Genomic DNA, 19,556 nt, shown 5'->3' with positions numbered 1-19,556 from the left:
TTTTTTTCCTTTTATGATAACAAAATTTACCTGTTTCGAAGATTTTGAATCCATTTCATAGCAGAATACTTGGTGCTTTGCTTCTCTGTGATACCGTTCCTTTTCAGGACACATATCGGGACATGTTCCAACATTTTTTTCTGCGAAAGCTAAGCTTGCTGCTTTCACATTTTCTGTAACATGGGATATCAGACAAACTTTAGGATATCAAATTTGGAGACTTTTCTTGTTCCTGACAACCTCCACTTCAGCAGAAAAAAATTACAAATTGAACTGCAAAATATTATGTTTCAGACAATTAAAGTTATTTGAGAATACTTACTTGTTCGCATCAACTTATCACGTGCTTCCAGCACATTATATCGCTCTTCAGAAGTAACAGCTGGTTTTCTCAAAAATGAATACAAATCTTCAATCTTGTTTAGTGATCCTATTCCAGATTCAGGCACTTCCACAGGTTTCTGCGGAGTCTCTTTAAAAACTGGCACTGGAGGCAATGCCTTTAGAGTACGAGAAGGTCTTTGAATAGGTCTGCAAATGGCCCGTTAATATATCGTTTAGCAAAATTATTCAAATACCCACATTCACATTATGCATGCTACAATTTAGAAAATAGTAAGTGGCAATACATCAAATGCTTGAAAACAAAGAGATCTGGATTCCAAAACCTGCCACATTGTGTCACTACCTTCTTAAGCAGAATGAAATGCATAGGTTGCTATTCACAATATAGAAAAAGCACTGACTGGCAGACAGGCACATTGAAAAAAGTTTGCTATACATTATTCAGCTATCAGACTGTCCCCTACACCACATATCGATTAAAAAAACACACACACACACACTTTAATACGTGCATAGATCACACTAGAGATCTGCAGCTGGGATTTATGTTCACCAGAACTGCTTGGTGCATGTAATTCCACAAAAGCCGACAAATGTCAATGTAGTCACGTAGGTTGTGGGGAGCAACGATATTCAACTTCCTTCACACTTTTTCGAGCATTCCATGCTCGGATGATAGGACTATCCACCCTAGACGGCAAGCACAGTGAAAGCAGAGTCTTGCACCTTGAACTCGCATTCTGCAGACATATACACCATACGGGTGCATCGACAGGATAGATGGAGTGTGTATGGCTAAAGTGGGAGAAGGGAAGGGGACAGGAGACAGTGGAGGACAGGGACTACCAACAATTGTGGCCCAGGGATTATGGGAACAAAGGATATGCCGGATGGGTACTTCCCATCTGTACAATTCAGAAAACCTGGTACTGTTGGGAGGAACCAAGATGGCATGGACTATGAAGCAGTCATTATTTGAAGCACATCATGTCAGGTGGCATGCTCAGTGACTGGATGGTTCAGTTGTCTCTAGGCCACAGTTTGGCAGTGGCTTTTCATGCTGGGAGACAACTTGGTAGTGTTCTTGTCCATACACAGTGTCACACACTGGTTGCAGCTAAGTTGGCACACTACACATCTCCTTCTACAGGAGGCCTAGCTTTGGTGGGTAGGAGATGCCATTAATAGGACTGTAGTAGGTAGTAGAGAGGATGAACAAGGTCTGATCTGCAACTTTGTCCACAAAATTTTTCTACACTTACCTTTTCTTATTGTGTAAGGTATCCTTCAAAATACTCTCCTCCACAATTGATACACTGCTCCCAATGCTGTTTCCACTTCCGGAAGCAGTCTTTGTATCTCTCTTGCTGGACTGCGTGAAGCGCCGTCTGCGAATTTTCTTTTACCTTGCCCTATCATTGCAAATCTTCATCCTTTCAACAGGGTTTTCAACTTTGGGAATAAAAAAAAAGTCTGCGGGCCTAGTTCTGGAGAGAACAGAGGATGAAGCTGCACAGTGATTCATTTTTTGTGCAATAGTCATGCACCAACAGCGAGGAATGTGCAGGTGCATTATCACGGTGCAAGTGCCATAACTTGTCTCAACACATTTAAGGTCTTTTTCTTCTCACATTTTCTCGCAGGCATTGCAAAATGTCCTGATAGTACCATTGATTAACCGTTTGTCCCTATGACATGAATTCATCATGGACTAATCCTTCAAAGACAAAGAAAACATAACTTCGACATTTGACCCGACCTCTCAAGATTTTTTCGGTCTTAGAGAATCTTTCCTGGCCCATTTTGAAGGTTGAACCTTGGTCTCAACGTCATAGCCATAGAACCACGTCTCATCACCAGATATGATTCCCTTAAGGAACATCTCATTTTCATTTGCACCATCCAAAAGCTCTTCACAGACGGCGAGGCGAAGGTCTTTCTTGTCTTGACTCATGAGCCGTGGTACAAAGTTGGCAGCAACACGATGCATTACGAGATGCTGTGTCAGGATTTCAAGACATAATACAACTGAATCGTTACATTCTTCTGCAATCTTAGTCATGAGCGTCAGCAGATATCGGAGGACACCCTGAACAAAGGTCATCTTTAACTTCTATCTTGTCGTTTTTAAATCGTGTGAACCATTTATAACACCAAGTATGAATTAAATACTCATCACTGTAAGCTTCCTGCATCATCTGGTGTGTCTCCATAAAGGTTTTCTTGAGTTTCACATAAAATTTAATGCAGACATGTTGCTCTCACAACTCTACTACCTCAAAATTCACAAACTGCGTGATACAATGTTCTACTCAATACAACATTGAACAATGACAGACAGACATACAACAATGAGACTTCTGGTTGTCACACATTAAACACAGGTGTATGCAGGCATGCCAACAGCATTTAGCTCTAACACGCCATTGGCACAAAACTGTGAATGTTCTGGAAATTTTTTGAACAGATCTTGCATGGGACAGGTCTTGCATTTTGGTCTATTTGAAAGATATAACCCATGGGGCAAGGGGTTGTGAGCAGGGATTAAATACGGATAGAAAAAGATATTGCACATGTTGGGCAGGCAGTGTAATATCAATGTGGGAGCGTTGAGGTGGGATATTTCTCATTTCAAGTAATGATGACAGGTAGTCAAAAACCTTGGTGAAGAACATGATTCAGTTGGCACAGTCTTCAGTGGTAATTAGGCAAAGTGCAAGGTGCTCCTTTGCTGTTGATTGATGGACTGGAGACTGGGGAGAAAAGGTCCACGAGATCTGTTTCTGGATAAAATTTGGAGGGTAATTTCAGTCTGTGAATGCCTTGGCATATCTGCAGAGCAACTACTGATCACTGTTCATCATTACAGATGCACCATTCAGGGTGGTTACACCGTATGGAAGGGAAATTCTTAGTGTGAAATGGGTGTCAGAATTCTTTTATGACGGAACCATGTTTTCTTAACTTCACAGATGAGAACTCTCCCTTGAATGTATATTTTATTCCTGTAACCCCTGTGGCCTTAAGTTATATAACAATCTAAACTACACCACACAGCAATTATATTTGATTCCTCAGGAAACTGTTGCATTACCATCTCTAAAATAGTGACATTATGGAAAGAACTACGATGTCTTCAACAGGTAAAATGCTCTCCACATCTACTGATAGTTAAGATAGCTGCAGAAAATCAAAAATGATCTACATTCTGCCAATATGCCTCACTTATATCCAAAAAGTTTCAGTATGCATATACTCTGAGCAGAGTGTAATATTCATTCAGGTTCTTGTAGCATGAAATCTCATTTTTTAATAGTTTTTGCTCTGTAACTTAAGTCTTACTATTTGACCGTATGGAGCAGTGGAGAACATTTCCAGTCAAGAGGAAGCCGAGAGATTGGATAAGTGCATCAAGTTGTGTAGCACCAACATTGCAATGCAAAATGATTTAAACATATTATGTTGTTGTTATGGCCTTCACTTCGAAAGACTGGTATGATACAACACTCCATACTAGGCTACTCTGAGCAAGTCCCTTCATTATTGCATAACTAATAAAACGTACATCCACTTGAACCTATAATCTTTAGTCAAGTCTTGGTCTCCATCCACAAATTTTACCCCTCACACTTCCTTCCATTACCAAACTGGGAATTCTTTTATGCTCGATTCCTTTAGTCAATCTGTGCCACAGTTTTTTTTTTCCTCCAATTCGATTCAGTACTTCTTCATTAGTTACTTGATTTACCCATCAAATTTTCAGCATTATTCTGCAGAAACACATTTCAAAAGCTTCTACTATTTTCTCGTCTGAGCTCTTTATCATGCACTATTCACTCCTGTACAAAACTACACACTGTACTGTACAAAACTACAGACTGTACAAATACATTTATAAAATATTTTTGAGCCTTGACCTTATATTCGATATTAACAAATTTCTATTTTCTGAAATGCTTTTGCTGCTATTGTCAGTCGGTTTTTATATACACTCTACTTTCGCCATCATCAGTTATTTTGCAGCCTAAATAGCAAAACTCATTTCCTACTTTTAGTGTCTTGTTTCCTAATGCTGTCATATCAGCATTACCTGATTTAACTCGACTACATTCCATTAATCTTGTTTCAATTTTATTCATGTTTGTCATTTACCCTATTTTCAAGACAATATCTATTCTGTTCAACTTATCTTCCAAGACCTTTGCCTCTCTTGCAGAATTGTGTGATCACTGGCAAACCTCAAAGTTCTTATATGTTCTTCCTGAACTTCAAACTTGAATTCTCTGTCCAAATGTCTTCTTGGTTTCCTCTACTGTTTGCTCATTGTACAGATTAAATAACACTGAAGTTAGGCTACAACCCTGTTATACCCTCTTCTCAACTACTGCTCCTCTTTAACGTCCTTCAACTCTTCTTATTGGTGTCTGGTATCTAAAAGTTGTAAATAAATATTCGCTGTCTGTATTTTATCCATGTTATTTTCACAATTTCAAAGATTGTATTCAAATCAACAGAGTCAAAAGCTTTCTCTGAGAATATAAATGCTAAAAATGTGGGTTTGCCTTTATTCAACCTATCTTATACAATAATTCGAAGAGTCAATATTTCCTCACAACTTCCTACATTTTTCTGGAACCCAAACTGATATTCCCCAAGATCTGCTTCTACCAGCATTTCCATTCTTCTGTAGATAATTTGTGTTAGTGCTCTGCAACCACGAATAATCAAAATGATAGTTTGGCATCAATACCAGTCAATATGTATCTTCTTTAGAACGGGGGATATTGTATTTTTCTTGAAGTCTGAGTGTACATTGCACGCTACATATGTCGTATCTACCAGGGGGCATAATTCTGTCATAGAGTACTCTCCCAAGGATCTCATTAATTCTGAGGGCACGCCATCTTCTCCAAGGGCGTTGTTTCAACTCAACTCCTGTTCTCTTTCTATAATAGTATCTACAAGTTTGTTCTCCTTGTATAAATTCTTATATTCTTTTTGCCTTTCAGCCTTCCCTTCTTTGCCTAGCACACGCTGGCCAACTGAGCTTTTAATATTCAACCAGATGCTTCTCTTTTCTCCCAAGTCCTCTTTCATTGTTCCGTTCAGCTAGTCACACATGATGCAATAGCCTTGCATTCTTGTCAAACCATTCCTGCTTAGTCATTTTGCACTTCCTGTCAATCTTATTTTTTTAGATCCTATATTCCCTTTTGTCTGCTTCACTTGCTAAAATTTCACATTTTCTCCTTTCATCAATTAGATTCAATATCCCATGCATTATCCAAGGCTTTCTACTGGGTCTTTTCTTTCTGCCTATTTGATCTTGTTTTTCATTCATTGTTTCACCTCTCAAAGCTACCAGTTTGCCTTGTATAGTATTCCTTTCCCCTGTTAAAGTCAACCATTACCTAATGCTACTTGTGAAACTGTTTCAGTTTACATTTTGGTGCTCGACTCATTGTGGGTCGCATCGCCACTATTGCTTGTCTCATTTGCCTACATATCCATACATCTGGTCGCAGAACGGGAGGTGAAGAAGCCAAAGGTACGCCAAAGCCCCACTTGCTTGCCACCATCATGAAGCACCTGGCAACTGAGGTGCTCAGCTTGGCCAGTGCAACAACAAAAGGAAGGAACTGTGCTACCACTGCCAGAAGCTTGGCCACATTGCCATATATTGGAAAGAAAATGTGGCATGTATGAAATGCACTCAGGTAATGAGGGCCACCAAAGAAGAGATACCTGTCCCCACCATCTCCCACCCCACTGGTCTGATGGCAGGGGCAGACAGCACCGCACAGATGGATGCTTCCCTGGCCACTGCAGAGAGGAAGGAGGCCACAGAGATCACCCCAGAAGAGAAACACCTGCTCCAGCTGCCCCCTATTCAGAAGGGCCAGTGGCCACACAGCAAGCTGCTCTCAACATATTGCACTTCCAGGGAACAGCAGCTGTCAGTAGCTCCCAGTGACACCTGCACCACAGTGCCTCTTCCAAGAGGCAGGTGTCACAATCAGTAGGCACCCCAATGTAGACCTCGACTCCAATCGCTGCAACCACATAGGGGACAGAGGAGCAAAGAGTGGAAACAGTTATTGAGTGGTGCTACCAAAAGCTAAAGGAGCTAAAGTTGCACAGATTTGTTATCCAATGCACAAAAAAGCAGATCCACAGTCACCCAAGATGCTGTCACCCTTATCAGGAAGATAGGAAGATGTAGAGCTCCTCTCCCCATGAATATACCAAGCAGCCACTCAGAAAATCATCTGGTATGAAGAAGGAGTGGCGGAAGTATGCTGGGTGTTGGTACTACCCTTCCAGATCCTCCACTTCAGAATTTCTAACTGCTAGCTTGTTTTGTTCATTTTCTTGATTTTACGATCAACTGCAGCCAACCCATCAAGAAAGGCAACAAGAAAATCCAACCTTCACGACAGGAATAGCACTCTGGTGCTTAGCATGTGCCGCCTAGGTAAGGCCTGCCATTCCGATGACAAGTGACTCTTTCAGTTTGTTCAGGTTCTATCTCATTATGCAATTTCTTTGGTTCATTTCTGCAGTTCATGAACAATACATTATGGTCAGATCTCACATTTGTCCAAAATGTCTTGCAGTTCAAATCCTGGTTTTGAAATCTATGTCTTACCACTGTGCAATCTATTTGAAACCTTCTGATGTCTCCAGGTCTCTTCAAGGTACACAACCTTCCTTCACTGTTTTTAAATCAAATATCAGCAATAATTAAATTGTGCTACATTTCAAATTCTACTAGGTGGCTTTCCCTTTCACTGTTAGCCATCGGTCCATGTCGTCCTACCTTATTTTCTTCTCAATCCTGTTCCTGCCATTTAATTTCAGTCACCGCCCCTCCCCCCCCCCCCCCCCAGCGGTATTAAGTTCTTGCTCCCTTAATTATCTGAGTAATTTCTTTTATCTCATTATACTTTTTCCTGCTGCTTCTTGAAATGCCCCAGTTGCAGATAAGCGATCTGTAATTGTTGACATTTACTGGATACAGAAGAAATCCCTTATTAGTCAGGATTACAATTAATTATTTTTATTGGTTACCAATTTCAGTTTAAGTTGTTGCCATTTTCAGAACACAGGATACCATTTTTTCCATTGCGTACAATCACTAACTGATAGGACACATCATTATAAATTTTATGTAAGATACATAGTTCCATCTTATCGTAAATCTCAATGGGACATTAATGTAAACTCACCCAAGACTAAAAGATCATCACATCCACTGTGTAATAATACCATATCTGATAATCTTCAAGTGTGCACAGTGAAAGCACAGTTAAACCATTACGTTACTCTAGAGAGAGAGCACCAGAAATAAATACATAGTTTTCACTACTCGGTTATGTGAGGTCATTGTATCCACTGTGGATGTATTGTATTACATGGAAGCCACATGCACAGTGTGAACACCACAGTTAACAGAATGAGTTATCCATGTTACGTAGCATTGGTAAACAACAAGGAAATTGCCCAAATCATAGCAACTTCGGAATGAGTCTATGTAATACAATACTTGCACCGGAGATTTGACAACCTCATATAACTGAGTGAGAATTACACATTGCTTGCTGGTGCTATGTCATTAAAATAATGTAATTTATCAATTGTGATCGCACTCTGCATATGTGGTGATTAACTGATATAACGTTGTTATTCGGTGGCTGCAACAATCTCTTACTCTTGGATGATTTTACATTAATGTTTCATCAAGCTATACATTAAGACTGTGATATGCAGCTTAAACAAAATTTATGTTGATGTGTCCTACCGCATAGTGATTGCACACAGGGGAAAAACTGTTCTCCTGTGATCTGAAGGTGGCTAACAACATTAGCTGGAAACAGTATCAACAAAAATAGTAAGTTGTGATTTTGACTAATAAAAGGATTTTTTTCTGAATCCAATAACTGTAAACATTTCTTTAGTCTTCTTATAATTCGTGGGGCTAGTACATCTATAAACTTGTACTACTGGGATGGGGGTTGGTTTCATGTGTGTTTTGGCTACAATAATGCATTCACAATGCTCTTCATAACAGTTTATCTGCATTCTTCTTTTCTTAGTCACTGTAAGATTCTCCTGCATTACCACTATTTGATTCTGCATTGATAACCCTGTACTGGCCTGACCAGAAGCCCTGTTCTTTTTGCCAGCACACTTCACCAATTCCCATTGTATACAACTTCATCCTACCATGATATAATTTCGTAACTTATAATCAACTACTGAAGTAAAGTCAATCATGACAATTAGCAATAAATTCTATGACCTAATCTAAATTTAAGATGAGTAAAAAGTACAAAGCACAACTAAAACAAACAGAAAGATATATACGTTCAGTAAATTAGATTAAAAAACTAGCAGTGTCATGTCCCAATGAGGAATCTGAAACTTTCAACACAGGTCAGGAACACACAGACAAATTAAGACTCAAGTTTAAGAGAATAGTTGACCATACACTAGACAGATATGTACCCACTAGAACAGTTCATAATGGGAGGAAACCTTCATGGTATACAGTCACTGTAAATAAACTTCTAAAGAAACAGACGTTACAGCACAACAGGTGTACAACCAAGCGTAGGGATATAGATAGACAGCACAACAGGTGTACAACCAAGCGTAGGGATATAGATAGAGAGCTGCAGAATGAAACATGTTTGGCTGTCAAGAGAGCAATGCATGATGCCTTAAGTGACTACCATAGCAGAATACAATGAAACTACATTTCACAAAATCCAAAGAAATTCTGGTCATATATAAAGGCTGTTAGTGGCACCACAATTAGTGTCCAGTCCCTAGTGAACAAGACAGGAACTGAAAGTGAGGGTAGCAAAGCAAAAGCTGAAATGCCCAACTTCATTTTCCAATGTTCCTTTACAAATGAAAACCCAGGAGAACTGCCCCAATTTAACCCTCATACCACTGAAAAGATCACTGAAATAAGTATTATTGTCAGTGGTGTTGAGAAACAGCTGAAATTCATAAAACTTAACAAAGCTCCAGGACCCAACGGAATCCCTGACAGATTCTATACTGAATTTTTAGCTGAGTTAGTCCCTCTTCTAATTATAATCTACTGTTGATCCCTCAAACAAAAAACTGTGCCCACTTCTTGGAAAAAGGCACAGGTTACACTCATCTACAAGACGGGTAGTGGAAGTGATCCACAAAATTACCATCCAATATTCTTGGCATCGGTTTGTTGTACGATCTTAGAACATATTCTGAGCTCAAACACAATGACGTATCATGAACAGAATGAACTCCTCAATGCCAATCAGCATGGTTTTTAAAAACATTAATCACATGAAACCCAACTTGCACTTTTCTCACATCACATACTGAAAGCTTTGGATCATAGCAGCCAGGTAGATGCTGTGTGTCTTGATTTCTGACAAGCATTTGACTCAGTACCGCACCTATTCTTACTGTCAAAAGTACAATCATACAGGGTATCATGTGAAATTTGTGACTGGATTGAGGTCTTTTTGGCAGTTAGGACACAGCATGTTATCTTGAATGGAGAGGCATTGTCAGATGCAGAAGTAACTTCGGGTGCACCAAAGGGAAGTGTGTTGGGACCCTTGCTGTTCATATTTTAGTTTAACAATATTTCAGACAATTTTAATATTAAAATCAGAGTTTTCGCAGAAGATGGAGTTATCTATAATGACGTACTATCTGAGAGAAGCTGCATAAATTTTCAGTCAGATCTTGATTTCAACATAGTGCAGAGATTGGCAATGTGCTCTAAATGTTCAGAAATGTAGAATTGTGCATTTCTCAAAATGAAAAAACATAGTATCCTATAACTATAATATCAGTTAGTCACTGTAGGAATCAGCCAACTCGTACAAATACCTGGGTGTAACTCTTTGTAGGGTTATGAAATTGAATGATCACATAGGCTCAGTTGTGGGTAAGGCATGTGGTACACTTCAGTTGATTGGTTGAATACTGGGGAAATGCAATCTGTCTAAAAAAAAGAGATTTCTTACAAATCACTCGTGGGCCCATCACAGAATACTGTTCAAGTGTGTGGGACCCATATCAGACAGGGTTAACAGGGGATATTGAACGTATACAGAGAAGGGCAGCACAAATGGTCAGAGATTTGTTTTACCCATGGGAAAGTGTCACAGAGATATGGAAGGAACTGAACTGGCACACTCCTGAAACAGATGTAAACTATCCCAAGAATATGTATTAACACAAAGAACTGTCTTTAAATGATTATTCCAGTGATATACTACAACCTCCTACATATCACTCACACAGGATCATGAGGATAAGATTAGAATAATTACTGCATGCACAGATGCATTCAAACAATCAGTCTTCCTGTACTCCATATGTGAATGGAACAGGAAGAAACCCTAATAACTGGTGCAATGGGACACACCCTCTGCCATGCACCTCATGGTGGTTTGCAGAGTATAGATGTAGATGTTATAATTCTTTTTTGTTTCCTCACATCTCTTAATTGGTGGAGACAGAAGTGCGTTAAATAGATTTTAAACAGATCCCAATAGGATTTATTTTTTTTCAGCCATTCACGGTACCAACATTGCAAAACCAGGCTGGCTAATATTCCAAGGCCCATTCAGTCAATTACCCATATTGTTGACCCTCCAAACATGGAAAATCTGCTGTCCTTTCATGAACCACGTTTGTTTGGTCTTCCTACAGATACCCCATTGGTGCAGCTGCTGTGTCTGTGTCGAAGAGGCACACAAGATACCACACCTTGGCAAGGACCATGGTTCATCGAGGGAGAGATATTGTTAGCTAAAAAAAAAGGTTTTTAATTTCCAAAGGTTATTCTCTAAGGCTTCATCAGTAACTCCTAATGAAGCACCCGTAAGAAAATTTTTGTTCGTGTACAAATAAAAAAAGTTACTGGTTTTTGATCTTTTACTGGAGTTACAAAAACTCTCCTGAAGCTGAAATTCAGATGAGAACAGTTGTATTATGATAAGGACACTGTGAATTTTGTAAGTGCCCTGCCCTGCTAATAGTGGCTATCAGAGGAATACCTACAGGTAATGAGGCTAAAATACAATTAGTGTTTTATACAAGGGTGTAGCTGTAAAAAGCTTTATGAATCCAAATTTTTATATTAGGAAATAATTTTTAAATCAAATATAACATTGGTTTCATTATGAAAGCAAAATAAACCACATGTTTGAAGTATTTTAGTCATTATTTATTTCAATAATTGACAAACAAAGAATTCACACACTATGAAAGCTAGAAGAACCTTTTTTAAGAATTGACAAGATACAGGAAACATAGTTTTCTTACCTCATTTCATCGATACCACTCATAGCTAATAATTCAGCTTCAACTTCTGGTGACATCTTTTTCTTGGGCTTTGGTTTCAATGACTTCCTCCTAATTTCTGAAGATCCCTCTGCCCCACCAAGTTCACTGGTCTTTGTACCCCGATTTGAAGACAATTTAGTTGGGAGTCTTGATTTTTTGCGTTCTTTTATCCTCTCTTCTGGTGAACCAGTTCCAACCGCTGTACTGCGCGATTTAACATGGCTCCAAAATACGTGGAGCTTCTTACCTTCAAATATTTTTCCATTTTCATAAGCATTCTTGGCACTTTCCTGTAAACAGACATTATTAGGTTTAAAAGAGATTAATTAATTGCTTATGAGCTAGCACATATAAAGTAAGACAAAGTTATGTGAAACTCACCATTTAACATATTACATTGTTTTGCAGTTCACACAACAGTAAATATAATCAATTAAGACAGTCACTTTCAGAAAATCAATAAACATTTTCTTTCTCAAGTTATCTAATTATAAATCAATTATCCACATCTCTTTCCCTGCACACACATTATGGTATTACTTGGTGTTGTACAGCAAATATTTTTGGTTTATCCCACAAAATTTAAGACTGTTTCACCAGTTCAGGAACTGAGAGATCTCTCTCTCTCTCTCTCTCTCTCTCTCTCTCTCTCTCTCTCTCTCTCTCTCTCACACACACACACACACACACACACACACATCAAACAGGTGCATATTTTCATATACCCCTGAAATTCAAGAGCTGCTGTCACCTCAGTAACCAAAAAACACTCCATTAATATGTAGAATGCAACAACTCACTTACTGTAAGTTCCAAAAATAAACGAGTCCAACTGAGGAGGATAGCACCAGGCCTTACAGGATGCTTAAACATAATAGAGACTCCGTCTTACATTTGAGAAAGAGGAAGGAGTGGTAGATAGTTTCAGGATATAAACTTTCCATTTTTATAGCTGCAGCCATCTATTTTCCAACTGTACATTATATTCCTCTACAGCACATAGATCAAGCAATTCACCCCCTGCATGAGAACATATACAACAGCATGAAATGTATTTGTAATTGCTGACATGAACAACCATTAGCTGCATAATGGAATGACTGAAAATTTGTGCCAGACCATGACTTGAACCAGGATTTCCTACTATCATGAGTAGTCGCCTTACCTTTACACTATCCAAGCACCATGTAGGAGAGACATGTACTTGAATGTCACTTGCCTAGTGTCAGCAGATAAAAACAATATTACAGTGCCTGTGTTATTCAGAATTTTGATCCAATGTTCTGACAGACATGCATACATGGAGAGGGAAACGAGATGGAAACAGTGTGGGAGGGGGATAGAAAGAAGAGGTGGGGAGAATGTGTGTTGAAGGAAGTATGCTAAGGTGATGGAAGTATATTAACATTGGGTCTCCAGCCAGGGCAATATGCTGCATGCATTTATGAAAAATACTGGTGGATTAGAAGCTTTTGTATGACTTTCACTTAGCAGAAGAACACTTTAAGCTTTATGTATGTACATGGCCATGGAAATTCATTTTATTGGACATCAAGGACTGACAAGTGCTGGATTCCAGAACAGCACATTATTACAGTTGTTGTAGCTTCATAAGTGAAAACGTCTAGCTGGCATGTTAGCTTTCCTTCTGATTAATGAACAGGAGAAGAAAAAAAAAAAAAAAAAAAAAAAAAAAAAAAAAAAAAAAAAAAAAAAAAGAAAACAGTCAAATACCTTGGAGTAAACACAAGCTTCAGATCCTAAAAGAAACCTCTTCTAGCTTTGACCTGGTACACTTAAAGGCACTTAAAGGAATGTAACATCAGGCTTGAGGCCCTAAGGAAACGAAACCTTATCAGCCTTGGAATCCTGTAGTAAAGAAACCCACCCAAAGCTGCTGCTGTTAAGCTTAGAGCAAGGCCCCCATGGTGACAGGGTTGATTGTTTCAGCAACCATGGACCATAGCACAAATTTATACAATTTTTCATCAGTACTCTTATGTACCACATAAACTGCAAATCATGCGAATGCACAATATGCTATACTTCGGGCCGGAATTAAGCAAACATATCAATAGAATCACAAAATAAAGACACATTCATAATTCTCTTTAACAAGAATTCTTTTCCAAAAGCTTGTCAGTCAACCTGCAATGAACTTCACCAAAATTTAGAGATGCAACAATGGTGTAAAACTTGCAAGCGGTTCAGAGAATGTATGTTGTAGCTGTTCTGCAACAATTTTGCTACAATGATCTCCGGTTCCCTGGTATGGCTGGAATGCGTCTGAATGAAACATGACAACTGACAAACATGTTTTTGTTCTTTTTACAGTTCTTCTGACTTGAGCCCACTTCCAATTCATCAGGATTTTTTATATTACTTTCCCCAGATAGCATCAAACATCTGTAAAACACAATTAAAAAGGTCAGATGTAATTTGAGTATCAGCAGACTAGGAAGTATTTTCCCTGAACCTTAACTTTTATTATTTTTTAGGACTTTATATGTTCGAACTGAAAAACCAAATCTAGTTTTATAGGTGGTTTATGACACAGCCTTTCTAATGAAAATAAATGTTGTAAAGAGTTGGCAAATAACACTTATTTGAATGAAAAGTGGGCTGAAAATACCCATTTTTTGTGCTCTTACAAAAATTGTCAACTTCACCCTCAATTTATACACTACTGGAAAGCTGTAGCAGAATGAAATTTTATCTTGAAGACTTTGGGTTCATCAGTCATCACACGCAAAGCTTCAGGTTTATCACGCACTTACTTCTGATGAGGGCCATTTCAAAAATGTTGCGCATGTTATATAGAACTGAAGAAAATAATTTATTTTACAATAATAACTTTACAGCCCTTCAATATAATCTCCATTTTTGCTTGTGGCAGTTTCCCAATATTTCGGCAACTTGTATATTTCAGATAGGACATCTTCATTGTTGAGCTGTCTGATTACTCGGGTCACATCACTTGAAGCTTCATCAGTTGTATCAAAATGTTTTTCAGGGAGTTGTTCATTCAATTTAGGAATTCGGTGGGTTCATATCAGGACCGTATGGTGGGTGGGGAAGTATTTCCCATCCATATTTGTTGAGCATTTCTCTCACTGGTAGGACAATATGAGGCCTTGTATTATGATGCAAAATGAAGACAGAAGCAGCATGCATGTCAGGCTCTCTCTGACAAAATTCTGGGTACAAAACATTTTGCAGAAACAGCCTGTAGTATGCGCCTGTTACAGATGTCCCTTGGGGCATTCTATTAGTAGCTACTACTCCATTCACATCAGACACAAAGATCATCATCAGTTTCACCTTTGATTGTTACTGGCGGAATTTTTTTGGGTGTGGATAATTGAAATTTTTCCATTACGATGACTGAGTCTTCAGTTCTGGCTCAAAATCTCGTATATTGATTTGACAACGTTGAAGCAATTCTTTTGCGATTCTTCTGTGACCTGCTTCCTGCTCTTCACTCAGGTCATGTGGAACTCATCTGGCATCAACTTATCTCAACTTTAACTTTCCAGTTATAATTTCGTAAACTGAAGTGACAGACATTCTAGCATAATATGCAACTTCCTCACATTATTTTCATCAATACTCTCTCAAAATATCATTAACAATAACCTGAGAGATGTATCTTTTGCAGCTGATGGCATTCCACTTCTTGAGGTGGCCTCAGCACTTGCTCAGTCTTCACGGAAGTGATCAGACTGCCGCGATACTGTTCTGCGTTCCACTACACTATTCCCACACACCTTTTTCAAAGTGTTGTAAATTTTCAATGGGTTCTTTCCAGGTATGGATTCGATTTTGGTGTAGGAATGCTGGTCATTGTGAGTAATCTGACCTGACACTGCTTCTGCTTCCATTTTAAAACTGAATTACTCATGATACAGCCACATGAACCAGCAAACACATATACAACCGTCACACCTAATGTCTTGCTCGCACCTGACAAGAATGTGATCTCACCATCACAACAGCGGTGCATGCACAACATGCAGGACTTTTGAAAAGACCACTGTATAAAAAGTAAACTTAACAGCACATTTTTTTGTTGAATTTGCCTGAAATCATCTATTTAAAAATCGTTCATACAATTTTCTTTCACTATTTCACTTAAGAGAGCACAAAAAGCCTAGGTTTGTTTCTTTCACAAAAATACTGCTGAAGATATTACATCTCAATGTTGCCAAAAGAGTACACTGTTGGGAGCAACGTTTTGGGTCAAATAAATCACTACATCTCCACAAATACTGAACTGGTGATTGTTAAACTTTAACACTTTTATTGGGAACATGTGCAAATGTTCACACAAAATTTCATCAAAGTACATTATGGTCGCGCAGGAACCTCCAAACCAGCTGGCATGAAATTTCTTAACAATTCATTGACATTTAACCCCTCATCAAGTGAAAGTATGTGAAGTTCTCTGCAGATGGCTAGCATACAGACCCACCATCCTGCCCCTAATTGTGGCGCAGCAACTGTCACCACAACACACTGTCTTTTTAGCTAGGCTCAACAGTGTGGTTGCTGCAGCAGTGCATGTGTGTAACATGAGCCACTTATTTCTGGAAATTGTTGCAATGTTCAAATGCAGTATACAGTTTGCCTGACTGCACTTTTGAGCACTGTGGTGTCTGGCAACTATATCTAGATCGAGATCTGGTCAGTAGAGCATAAAACAGTGTGTGTGGGAGCCTGAAAGCATATCAGGAGCTCAATGATGGGTATTAACCTTGTGTCAGTGCCAAAGTGCATGCTCCTCAAGCTGGAGAACCAATGACGGCTTGAAGTCCATAGCATATTCTTCTGATTTACCACACAGTCAATTTGGTGTCATCAGCTTATCCTGCCCTCGGTTGACATTACATTTTTTTATTTTTATTTTATTTTTAAGTTTTATTTTTTTTATAGAGAAAGTAAGACAGGAACTCAAGTGCAAAAATGACTTCACATGCTTACGTAAGTACAGTAGTTCAGGATCACTGCAGGTACAAAAACTGCAGGCTGTCATTTGGTAAGAAGTATATCTATAAATGGCTAGTACTCAACTTTTTTATATATTTCTGAAGTTATTGATTAATTAGAGACCAACTTCCACTTCATCATTTAAGTACAACTATAGCCACACATTGTAATTTCTGTACTATTGCCAAAAAATATATATGCATAACTAATGTAAGAAAACTCACATGACTTGTAAAATGAATAACACAGCTGTTATTCTTGGTGCTGAGAATTACTTGGCGAACACTGCCAAATTGAGAGAAATGATTTTTTAACAAATTTTTATCCATCAGTTCATTTGGTAAACGAAGAATGCATAATGCAGTCAATAACTCAGTTTTTTCCATTATTTCTTGCATGTTGAACAGTTATACCTGAAAACAAATTTGAGTATATTATTGCACATGAAAAACTGTGTGTTTCTACCGCTATAATATGAAATTATTTACAAATATACATAAGCCAAAATTTATTGCCGTACGTCACATCATTCATTTCTTTATTAACACCTACACATAATTTCTATAATAAACTAGCAAAAACCTTTTACATAATGTATGCACACGCAGTAATATTTGTTGTTGTTGTTGTTGTTGTGGTCTTCGGTCTGGAGATTGGTTTGATGCAGCTCTTCATGCTAATCTATTCTGTGCAAGACTATTTATCTGCTAATAACTACTGCAAACATACATCCTTTCCACCTACTTACCCTATTCATTTCTTGGTCTCCCTCTACAATTTTTACCCCCACCCTTCCCTCCAGTACTAAATTGATGATATCCTGATGTCTCAGAATGTGTACATGGATTTAGAAAACATCATTCTTCTAAAACACAACTGGCTCTTTATTCATACAAAGTGCTGAGTGCTACTAACAAGAGATTTCAAACTGATTCCATACTTCTAGATTTCCAGACGGCTTTGACACTGTACCAGACAAGCAACTTATCATGAAATTGCATGCTTATGGAATATAGTCTCAGTTGTGTGACTGGATTTGTTATTTCCTGTCACAGAGGTCACAGTTCATAGTAACTGTCAGAAAGTCAGTTCAGTAAAACAGAAGTTATTTCTGGCACTCCCCAAGGTAGTGTTATAGGCCTTCTGCTGTTTCTTATATGTATAAATGATGTAGCAGAATATCTGAGCAGCCGTCTTAAATTTTTTGCAGCCAATGCCGTCGTTTATCGTCTAGCAAAGTCATCAGAAATTCAAAACAAATAGCAAAATGATTTAGAAAAGATATCTGTACAGTGTGAAAAAAACTGGCAACTGACACTAAATAATGGAAAGTGTGAGATCATCCACTTGAGTACTAAAAGGAATCCGCAACTCCGGTTACACGATAAATCGGTCAAATCTAAAGGCCATAAATTCAACTAAATACCTGGAAGTTACAGTTACAAACAACTTAAATTGGAAAGAACACACAGAAAAAGCTGTGGGGAAGGCAACCAAAGACTGGCAGAATACTTGGAAGATGCAACAGCTCTACCAAAGAGACTGCCTGCACTACACCTGTCCATCCTCTTTTGGAGTACTGCTGTGCTATCTGGGATCCTTATCAGATAGGATTAACAGGATACACCGAGGAAGTTCAAAGAGCTGCAGCACATTTTGTATTATCCCAAAATAGGAGAATGAGTATCATGAATGTGATACAAGCTTTGGGGTGGACATGATTAAAACAAAGGTGTTTTTCATTGTGGAGGAATTCTCTCACAAAATTTCAATCACCAACTTTCTCCTCCAAATGTGAAAACATTTTGTTGACATCGAAATACATAAGGAGAAACCACCGTCATACCAAAGTAAGGGAAATTGGAGCTCACACAGAAAGATATAGGTGTTCATTTTTTCCACACGCTGTTCGAGATGAGAGTAATAGAGAATTATTGTGAAGGTGGTTCAATGAACCCTCTGGCCAGCACTAACTATGATTTGCAAAGTATCAATGTAGATGACTGTGCCCTATCAACCGATCCCTTCTACTTGTTAAATTGTGCCACAAAGTTCTCTTTTCTTTCCAATTCTATTCAGTGGCTCCTCATTCGTTACGTGATCTATCCATCTTATCTTCAGCATCCTTCTGCAGCACCACATCTCAGCACCTTCTATTCTCATCTTATCTGAACAGTTTATCGTCCACATTTCACTTCCATACAGATAAATACATTCAGAAAAGACTCACTAACACTAAAGAGCTTTAATTCCTCCTCTCAACTCTCCTTTGGTCACCCTTACTGCTTGCTCAGTGTGCAGACTAAGTGACACCAGGAACAGGCTACAGCCCTGTCTCACTCCCTTCTCAACCAATACTTCACTTTCATGCCCTTTGACTGGGGAATAAGTGTGTGAGGAATCGGAAAGGAAAGCGGGTGTGCCAGTGTTAAGGCAGAAGAGGTTAAGAAGGTCAGCCATGAGGGCACCTTTCTTGACAGATCCTGGGAGAACCCCAAAGGGGATGACACGTATTAAAGTTACCAAGTAGCGAGAATGGGGGGAGGTAGCTGCCCAATAAGTTGAAGGAAGTCTGTCTTGTTGACATTGAATGACAGAGGAATACAAACGGTACAGAGGAAATAGTCAGGTGGGGAAGGAAAAGACTTGAAGATGGGTAGTCAGGGGAATGGGTTGACTATGAATGTCATCCCGTATGAGCAACATGACACCCCCCACAAGATGAAATGCCCTCCTCAGGGGGAAGGTCAAGACGAACCAGTATAATTGTGAAAGCTCAAAGCGGTTGTGAGGGCACAATTTCGTTTCTTCAAGGCATTGTACATGGGGACGCTGCAATGATAGAAGCACCCATAAATCCTCTT

At 38.8% G+C, this 19,556-nt stretch overlaps 1 protein-coding gene across 1 annotated transcript in view; it reads right to left on the bottom strand.

The window, feature by feature from the left end:
* The window catches only part of LOC126266846 (germinal-center associated nuclear protein), a 296,356-nt gene that overhangs the window by 262,884 nt on the left and 13,916 nt on the right, over positions 1-19,556 (bottom strand). Inside the window, exons 2-5 of the mRNA XM_049971439.1 lie at positions 16,917-17,105; positions 11,686-11,996; positions 323-531; positions 31-173 (exon numbers count right to left, since the gene is read on the bottom strand). Coding sequence (XP_049827396.1) covers positions 31-173; positions 323-531; positions 11,686-11,996; positions 16,917-17,090 — 837 coding nt within the window. The 5' untranslated portion in view covers positions 17,091-17,105. The remainder of the gene's footprint in view (positions 1-30; positions 174-322; positions 532-11,685; positions 11,997-16,916; positions 17,106-19,556) is intronic.

This window comes from Schistocerca gregaria, chromosome 1 (genome assembly GCF_023897955.1).
Source record: "Schistocerca gregaria isolate iqSchGreg1 chromosome 1, iqSchGreg1.2, whole genome shotgun sequence".
Classification (NCBI taxonomy): domain Eukaryota; kingdom Metazoa; phylum Arthropoda; class Insecta; order Orthoptera; family Acrididae; genus Schistocerca; species Schistocerca gregaria.
The sequence above is the reverse complement of the archived record's forward strand: the minus strand, read 5'-3'. Positions and strand labels throughout refer to the sequence as shown.